The following is a 9,233-nucleotide window of genomic DNA, read 5'->3' as shown; positions in this document are numbered from 1 at the left end:
TCAGTGCGGACGGGGTTTTATTGCAGAGCCGGGTTACAGCACGGGTCTGCAGCATCCTTTGGTTTGGGCTTCACAAAGGCAGCGGGAGGCCACGGGGCTTCAGGTCAGAGACCTTTGCCAATGGCCAGGCAACACCAAGCTCTCCCAGGGTGCGTCCCGGGGCCAGGCTGGGAGCATCCCGGCAGCACCAGCACTAATGGCACCACAGGGTCTCAGCCTCCTGCGGTGCCAGGCAAGTGGCAAAGCCGGGCAGCCCCGTAGCGAGGGCATCGCACAGGCAGGCACCAGTGGGGAAGGAAGGAGGTGGCTGTGGTGTAACTGGTGTGGGGTTAAGGCGGGTCCCTGGGAGGTCTGCAGGGAAGGCAGGTTGCGGTCCCTGGTGGGACTGGCAGGGAAGGTGCCCCGAAAGCTGGGGCTGAGGTAGGGAAGGTCTGGGTGCCAGCGGGGCAGGGGAGCCCTGAGGAGCACTGCTGTTAGTACGGCAGGTGCTGCCGGCAGCGGGGGGCTAGGGGTGACAGCACAGGGGGACAGGAGAGGCTGAGGGGGTCACAGCATGGAGGGGGGGACAGACAGGACGCTGGGGCAGAGCATGCAGCCCAGCAACTTCCCAATCACATCAGCGCTGGGCAGCCAACATCCCACCAGCCTGGGGCTGGCCCCAGCACAGCCTCCCAGGCCCCACGTCACGCAGGCATGTCCCAAGGCTGACGTGAATGCCGGCCCCATGGCCAACGTGCAGGGACCGGGGCAGTGGGTGCCACGGGCACCCATCCCTACTTTTTCACTTTGGCATCATAGGTGCCCGCGTTCTTGTAGGCACTGACGTAGCCGCTGGTGTCCACGATGTTCTCCCGTCCGCTCTTGCCCTTGCCCTTGCCACTCTCATCAAAGCGCTCCTTGTGGGAGCCCGTGTACTTGGAGGTGTCTGTCAGCCTCTCCACGGCCCCCACTGTCTTGGCTTTCTGCAGGGGGGAGATAGGCAATGCAAGTCAAGAACATGCCCCATCCCCTTCACCCCTTGCCCCACGCAAGCCCCTGACACCCACTGAGGACCATGCCTTGCCCCATGTGCCCACTGGACCTGTGCGATTGCCAGCCCATTCAGGGCCATGGGGTCCCCTGGAAAGTGTCTCTGCTCTGCTGCAGGCAGAGCTCCATCCTTCCCTCCCGACAAGCCCGCCTGCTCCCAGGGGCTCTTCACTCACCGTGACACCCACGTTAATGGGCTCCTTCCCTGCCACCAGCTGGCAGATGGCTTCGTACGCCTCCTCTTTGCTCTTGTCCTTAAATCTTTTGGGGGCCAGCTCCTCCAGCGCCTTCTTGAACTCCTCGTAGTTGATGACACGGGCTGTCTTCCCTCTGCAAGCACAAAACCCAGGCTGCCATAAGCACGTCTTCAGGTTGCGCCTCCTGCATTGGAGGATGAGCTGCATCAGGGAGACCCCAGCTTTGTCCTCCACCAGCCTCGGGTCCCTTGCCCGCCTCCAAAATGCAGCTACAGCCAGGGCAATCCCGGCTGAATGGGTTGGGTTGGGCACAGCTGGTGCTGACCTCCAGGAGCTTTTCAGCCACACGCTGTTAAAGTCCTTGATGCTAAAAACCTCACCCCTGCATGGAAGTGCCCTGGGACTTGGGTGCTGGTGGCAACAGGGGACACGCATCCATTCCCACTGCTCCCAGCCTGCATGGGATGCCCAGCACCCTCTCTCCCCTGGCAGGTATCAGTCCTTCTCTGGTCAAATTCAGTAGTATGTGCACAGAGCATCTGTCCCACGAGCGCCCGTTCCTTGTTGCTGGAGCAGCACAGCAACCCACCCTCTTACGCACTGAAAGCCTCACAGTGCTCAGACCGTCCTGGCCTCACCAGGGAACAAGGGGCTGCCCGGACAGAAGGTGCGGAGGGAGCAGGTTCTCCACCCATCCTTGCTTGGGGACCCTGGTGCAGAGCGTCGGGTGTCAGCGTGTCCTCGGGGACCCCGAAAGCAGCCCCAAGTGCCTTCAGCTCTTCAGCTGCCCCTGTGACCTCTGAGGAGCAAAGACCAGAGTCCTTGCCAAGCTCAGGTGTGGGCTAGCCAGGCCCAGGGACGGGCTGTGCCGCGTCACACAGGACACCCTTGAGCACCCTCCTCTGCTCCCTGAAGCACCTTCTTGCTAGATGGGAACTTGACAGAACCGGCCAGGCCCACCTCGATGCCTGGAGGCGGGAGCAGGGGCACAGCCTCTGCACCAAAATCGGAGCCTCCCACCCTCCAAATATGGATTAATTTATTATCAGGTCTTGCAAAAGCAGCCACTCAGACTTCCTGAGCACCCACTGCTCCATGCCGGGTGCAACATGGGCATGGAGGGCCTGGGCATGTAGCCGGGGTACCACACCTCCCCGGGGACCACCTCACCCGGGCACCACCACCCTGCCCGCACCGCAAGGGCATCCCCAGCCTCCGAGTGGTTGGAGGCCCCGAAAAGCCAAGTCACTTACTTCACCTTGGAGAAGACAATGTCCACGTCGGTGCTGGTGACGCTTTTGCCATCGGTGACTTTGCAGTCTTTGCACAGCTTGGCCCAGTTCTTCCCGTTCATTTCTTGCCCGGTAGCCTTGGTATCGCCGTAGATGGCGAATTTGCGGAAGCTCTCTTCCAGGGATGCCATCTCAGTGCTCCCGGCCATGGGGCTGCAGGACGTGGGGCAGAGGGGCCTGTTACTGCCCAGGCTCTGGCTGGCAGCACCGGCAGAGCTCAGCAGGCTCTGCTCTCGGGTTCGCGAGGGCAGGAGAAGGAGGGCTGGTAAGGGCGGAGGGACTGCAGCAGGAGCAGGGCGTTGGCAAAGCCTGCACGCATGGGGTGAGGGCTGGTGGCAGCCTCTGACAAACCCCGAGATGTGTCTTGGGGGATGGAGGCTCCCGATTGAGAGCTGTCAGCAGCGAGGCTGTCAGCTCCAGGGGCTGGCGAGGAGTGAGCGCATCAGCCTGTCCCCTCGGGAGCACTCTCTGGGAATGACGCAATGCAGCCGCCTTCCTCCTGCTCGCCGATCATGAGAAACGGCACCGCTGCCTGCCTGCAGCCCACCTCTCCCCTGCCTGCTGGCTCTGCCAACAGCAACATCCTCCTGTGTTGAGCTGGCAGCACCCCAGCTCTGTGACCTGCCCCCCAGGGCTGCGCCAAACATGGTGCCCCACAGCCAGCGGCACTGGGGTGCCAAGTTGCAGACGGGCCTCTGCGCTGTGGCCGCTGCCCCATCCTGGCTCCCCGCCTGCCGTCGCCTTGCCAGCCTCGCCCTGCCAGCTCAGCATCCCTTGCCGCGTGCTGAGCACCCACAGCATCTCAGCCAGGACCGGGCGGGCAGTACCCAGGTGTGGCTCCAGCCTCCCAAGGTGCAGAGCGGGGACCTCGCCCGGTGCCCGGGCAGGGGGGGACCGGGATGGGCCCCCCCGGGGCCTTGGCGAGAGCCGGAGAGCGGGCACGAAGGAGCAGCGGGCTCGGCTGCTGCGCCGCCTGGCGACCGTCGCTAAGGAGGAGCGGCGTTGCCTGGCGACCGTCGCTAGGGAGGAGGGGCGTTGCCTGGCGACCGTCGCTCGGGAGGAGCGGGGCAGCCGCTGGTCCCCGCCTGTCCCCGGGCTCCCGCGGGGCGCCCGCCGCCCCGGGCCCCGCCCCGCCCCGACCGCAGCCCGGAGCCGGGACCCTCCCCGCCCGGGGGTCGCCGCCGACGGCTGGGGGGGAGCCGGGGCAGCGGCCGCCCCCGCCCCGCGGAGCCGCTCAGTCCCCCCCGCGCACCGGCCCCGGGACCGGCAGCGGCCGGAGCCGGGGGGCCCGGGGGATCTCGCTGCCGCCGCGCCCCGGGGCGGGGGGGTCCCGGCTCCGCCGCGGCCGCACTCACCCGCTCGGTCACTCAGCTCCCGGCGCCGCGCTCTGAGGCGGGGGGGGGCGGCCGCCGCCGCCTGTTTAAGGCACCGCCATGGAGACGGGAGGGGCCGCGGGCCGCCCCCTCCCGCCTCCCCCGGGCCGCGGCACGGCCGGGGAGCGCCCTCGGGGCGGGGAGACGGAGCCCGGGGCAGCCGCCACGGGCTGCCTCTGGGACAGCCTCCGCCACCCCGCGAAGCCCCTCCATCACCACATGCAGCCCCTCCACAACCCCACGAAGCCCTACCGGCACCCCACGAAGCCGCTCCACCACCCCATAAGGTCTTTCCGCCACCCCACAAGGCCCCTCCATCACCCCACGAGGTTCCTCCACCACCTGGCTGCCGCAGGCTTCCCCCTGGCAGCCGCCCCCGTGCTCTGCCCCACAGCCCTGTCCCCTGAGCCACACGGCCAGCGTGCCCCTCCACCAGGGAGGGCACCAGGGACCAAAGGCCACTTGCCCAGGCTGTGGGGGCGAATGCCAACCATCCTGGCACGCTGGGCATTGCGGCGAGCGCCTGTCCCGTCTGCGCATCCCAGTAGGACACCAGTGGAGCGACCTTGGGGGCAGCCAGCCACATGCCAGTGCTGCCCATCATGGCTGCTGGCTTCCCACACCTGGAGCCTGACCACACGTGGGGCTCCCGGCAGATGCTGCGGGCTGAAGCAGCACCCAAATATTGTCGTTGCCATGGAGTCCTGACACAACCCACATCACTTACTCACGGCCCCACCTCAGCTGTTCACCCAGAGCCCGCTCTGACCTTGGCGCTCCCCTGGCACTCCTTGGCCTCGCTCCGGGTGCACGGCCAGCTGCAGCATCACCAGGAGTTGTTCGCACCGAGGGGACGCAGCGTGCGTTTTGCTGCTGCCATGTAGGGTCCTCCAAGTAAATCAGCAGTTTGGGGACCTGGGCAGCAGCTCCAACAACACAGGCAGCCTTTGGCACCCTGTGGCCTCTGTCTGTCCTGGTCCCTGCGCAGAGGAGCTGCAGGGCAAGGACAAACATGGGTGTTCCCATGGCTGAGCTGCCCCAGGGGTATCAGTTCTGCTCTTGCGCCCAGAGCTTTGGGGCACGGCCCCTGTGACAATCTCCCCCTCTTGGCTGAGGGGCACGTCTTCTCTGCTGGGACCTTGCTGCCAGCTCTTGACTGGACAAAACCCTGAGCAACCCCCTCATACTGGTCCTGGCTTGGAGCAGGGTCTGGAGACCTCCAGAGGTGACCACCAGCCAACTCTGCAAGGCTGTGATTTGGGATCACTAACGAGGAGACCTCCTGCCTCGGAGGTCAGGGGATGCAGCCATGCCACAGCACTTAGCCGCTTTGGGTAGCCCCAGATGGTCACAGCCACACGAAGGACCACGCTTTGTCATGTCCCCCTACCAGCCTTGTGACCCCTCCATTGGCAGGAGCTGCTGTGTCACAGCCCAGCCAGAGGCAGGGTGTCAACCCATGGCTGCCAGGTGGCAAGAACATCCCGGAGGGGACAGTCAAGGGTGAGCAGGAGAGGTGTGGAGGCTCATCTAATAGGGCTGGACCAGCCTGATGCCAGAGTCCGGGCAGACCTCACCAACGAGCGTTTCTTCTCTGTCTGGCTTGTCCTGGTAGAGCTCAGATACGGCCAGAGAGCCTGGGCACTGCACGGAGGAGGTGGCACCAGGAGGACTCTGTCCTGAACACGCATGCTTCCAGCTCTTCATCAAATATAAAAGCAGGTCCCAAAGTGCAGAGGCTCAGAGGTTACAGTGGCTGGCTGTGAAGTGGGAATTTAAACCAGCCTCCACCCAGGCCTGCAAGCACCTAGGGCTGTCATCCCACCCCACAGAAAGTGAGGAAGAGCTGCTCGCCTGCTCTCTGCTTTACGGAGGGAGCAATAATTGGGGCTGCCATATTGAGGAGGGTGGTCAAGTCTTGCTGAAGGTTCAGCCTTGTCCTTAGCTTGCCCTGCAACTCCCCACCAAAGCAGGTGTCTTTGGCTCTGCTTCCAGCTGACAGCTCCAGAAGAGGAGCCCAGGTAATGCCGGCTGGAGCATCCAGCCTGCAGCAGCTCTGGCAGGGCTTGGCAGCAGCAGGCAGCACAAGGGCCCAGATTCACCAAGCTGGCAGCAGGCAGGAGCTCCAGCCGGGGCTGGGCACGTCCACAGCTCTTCTGCCAGAGCTCCAGCCGGCCCCGGGGGCTGCAGAGCCAAGGGGTGGCACATGGGGAGAGTGAGGTGAACAGGGGGCACCAAGCCAGGGCTGGCGAGTTGCCCCACGGGGTCAGGTTGAGCAGGTCAGGTTTCGGTTCCTAAGGGCTGGGGTTTGTTGTGCATTTGTGGTCACCATGACAGCCCTGTTGGGACGGAGCACGGTCCTTGGCCGGCTCCCGCTGTTCCTCATGCAGCCCGGAAAAGGAAGCCCAGGAGGAGGCTGTGACTTGGTCCGGAGCCCGTGGCGCGGGCAGGAGCTGAGGAGGAGGTTGCACAGGTCTTGTGATGTGGTGGAGGAACACGGACACGGCTCAGCGCTCAGCTCCCCAGGGACCTTTCCCTTCTTGTGATTTCCAGTGAAGGTCAGGATGTTCCCAGGCTGTCTCCTGCCCTGGGGAGCTTAATGAGCCGCATAACTCCAGCGCCTACCCAAGACACACCGAAGCTCACAGCTCAGAGTCACTGAGACATGGCTTCAGATGCCGGGCTTGTCCCTGCTAGGACCATGCCTGTCTCCCTACCTTCACTGAGTCCTGGAGTGCTGTGACTGCTCCAGGGTGCAGCTCAGAGCTTGCACAAGAGCACAAGCATAACCTCGGAGCACCCTCTGCGCTCACCCTCCGTCCTCTTTGCCTCTCGCCTCCCTCGGGACCGGGCACTGCAGGCTCCCCAGAGTCATCTTGTTTCAGGAATGAGTCACTGGCTCGGCTGCATCTGGGGTGGGATGAGGTTATGCGGGAACGCTGCTTCTCTAGCGCAAGTTGCTACAAAACAGAGGGAAGTGTTTCGGAGGTTGTGCAATATGTATACGGTAACCCCAGCAACAGCATGTCCACAAGGCATTAACAGGGCTTAGCTGCGGCTGATGAGCGGTGTGATCGCAGCGTGTGTGTGTGCGTGCCAGGTGTGCCAGCAGCATGCAGAGCTGAGGCGGGTCTGCTGCTCGAGCTGCGGTCCGGGCTGCGATGCACAGCACAGGGCAGAGAGGAGGGGAAAAATGCACCCTCCTCTGGCAGGAGCTTCCTTCTCCCCCCTGCAATTCAAGATAGCCCCTTGAGATGCTCTCAGGATGTGGCAAAAACAGAGCCCAGGAACAGACACCAAAAATCATTTCCCAAAGGAAGGTCCCCTTGACTTCAAAGAGAAAACTAAGAAACTTGAGTCACGCCCGAAGATGAAAGCAAGCAGGGCATATGTCCCACGCCAATGCTGAGAGGAACGTGCTGTGAGGCCTGGCACAGCTGCTGGCAAGTGGCCAGGGACCGGTATTTATGACTTTAGAGGACTCCAGAAAGCTGTCACCATTCTGCAAACGCATTGCTTGCTCCTGATGAAAAGCCGAAGCGGCTCATGGTGGGAACGGCCAGTCCAGGGTGCTGCCTCCTGCTGATGGGCGACTTCGTGCCCTGGCAAAAAAACCTTTTATTTAGTGCTGGAGAAGGTACTCAGGGACACCAGACCTCAATGTTTCTGCAGCGATGGGGAGCTGAAGGCATCAGGAGTTCTAGCTGTCACCTTACCCAGCTCTCTGATGGCCTTGGGCTGTAGCAAAGGCTTAGCTCGCAGTCACTGCAATCCCCTGGTGTGGTGGCCAGGACCGCTCTGCCTGCACGCTGGCCTCTGCAGCGGTGCCCTAATGTGACTCCTTCCTTTTGGTTGCCGCCACAGGTCTGCTATGGAGCTTCCTCACCCAGCACAGCAGCTGTGATCCTTGCCTGGGCAGCAGAAATGCCCTCGGCCCCTGAACCCGCAAGTATCAGCATTAGGGTTCCAAAAGGACAGAAACGAGGTGGGGAAGGGGCAAGCCTGGGCTGTGCCTGCTGCTGCTGTGACCATCCTGGAAAGGTGCCAGCTCCCTGCCACGGAAAACTTTCATGACTTTGTGGGAAACCACACACGGCACCCAAAGCCAGGGTCCTGAGGGTACATGTATATCGCAAAGCGGCATCTGCAAAAGGCCCTCCCAGCATGAAGCAGCTCAGCTGAGATGTTCAACTGCACTTGCAAAGGTTCATCCTTGCTGGGAACTGATCTGGGGCAGAGATCAGTGCTTCCAGGAGCTAAAACCATCTCAGTCTCACCATTTTCACTCTTAGGTACCCAATATGTATCTTCAACAGTCCTCCTTTAATATGGTTGTGGTGAAAAGACAAAACCCAGCCAAAATCAAATGCCATGCAGCACATACAATCCTGCCTGCCACCCATGAGGTTCAGGAGATCAGAGTCCAACACTGGCAGTGCTGGGAGCCCGTCCTGCTGGGGCTTGGCTCTTTGCTCAGCATCCAGCTGCCCCAATGCATTGCACATTTTGCAGCCTTGATTTATTCTGCCTCCTCCAGCACTTGATGTAGTGGAGAAAATGTTCCATGTCTCAGCTGAAGGCAGCAGAAGGATGTCTTCCCTACCTCCCAGATCCCCAGGGCATCCTGTTGCCCTCCAATAAAAAGCATGGGCTCCTGCTCCTTGCAGGGAAGCCTGCAGGGTAGGACAGAACCAGTACAGCCCAGCAGCATGTGGGGCTCTGCACTGGTTGTCAGGGACTCTGGACGTAGAAACCCTTCTCAGGTGGGTGTCTGTGTGCATGGCAGGGGAATTTGGGGCTTACGGGCCGTTCTCAGTAGGACAACAGGCAGGTGAGCACAGCCTGGGAAGGGGAGGACAAGTAAATGGTGAACCTGAGGGTGAGCCCCGTGCTCCTGGAGAGGGTCATGTCCCAGCAAACTGCTAGCAGTGTAGGACATCCCTTTCCTTCCACCTTGGGACATGCCAGACCTTTCTTTCCCTGGACGTATGACAGACCAGGAGACCCAGCTCCACTCACCGCAAAGGGCGCAGCAGCCTTCCTGCAGCATGGTGCCCAGCCGGACTGGCCTCCTCCCTGCGGTGCTCACCCTGCTGCAGCACAGAAACCAGGCTGGAGTTACGTACCTCCTGGAGAAGGTGGTCTACCCCCTACCCTCAAGGAAGGCAGTCCATAGAGATCTACGGAGAGGGGACCGCTGTCACCCACACACAGGTTAAGGTGCTAAGCCCAGCTGGGACATCAGAAGCGCAGGGAAAAGTTGCGGGGCCATCAGCCGGGCAGATAAATGAATGACTGCAAAAAAGGAGGAAACTATTTAGCAAAGGGCATAGAAAATTTTA

General features: G+C 62.1%; 1 protein-coding gene across 1 annotated transcript; it reads right to left on the bottom strand.

The window, feature by feature from the left end:
* On the bottom strand, positions 1 to 4,007 carry TPPP3 (tubulin polymerization promoting protein family member 3). The gene is made up of 4 exons (XM_087739813.1): positions 3,874 to 4,007; positions 2,480 to 2,671; positions 1,206 to 1,359; positions 1 to 962 (listed from the first exon to the last, which is right to left on the bottom strand). The coding sequence occupies exons 2-4, from the start codon at positions 2,665 to 2,667 to the stop codon at positions 774 to 776; spliced, it is 531 nt and encodes a 176-aa protein (XP_087595939.1). The 5' UTR covers positions 2,668 to 2,671; positions 3,874 to 4,007; the 3' UTR covers positions 1 to 773.
* Positions 4,008 to 9,233: the final 5,226 nt, after the last annotated feature.

Source organism: Nipponia nippon, unplaced genomic scaffold (genome assembly GCF_047370975.1).
Source record: "Nipponia nippon isolate SJK-2023a ecotype South Korea unplaced genomic scaffold, ASM4737097v1 scaffold_7, whole genome shotgun sequence".
NCBI lineage: Eukaryota > Metazoa > Chordata > Aves > Pelecaniformes > Threskiornithidae > Nipponia > Nipponia nippon.
The sequence above is the reverse complement of the archived record's forward strand: the minus strand, read 5'-3'. Positions and strand labels throughout refer to the sequence as shown.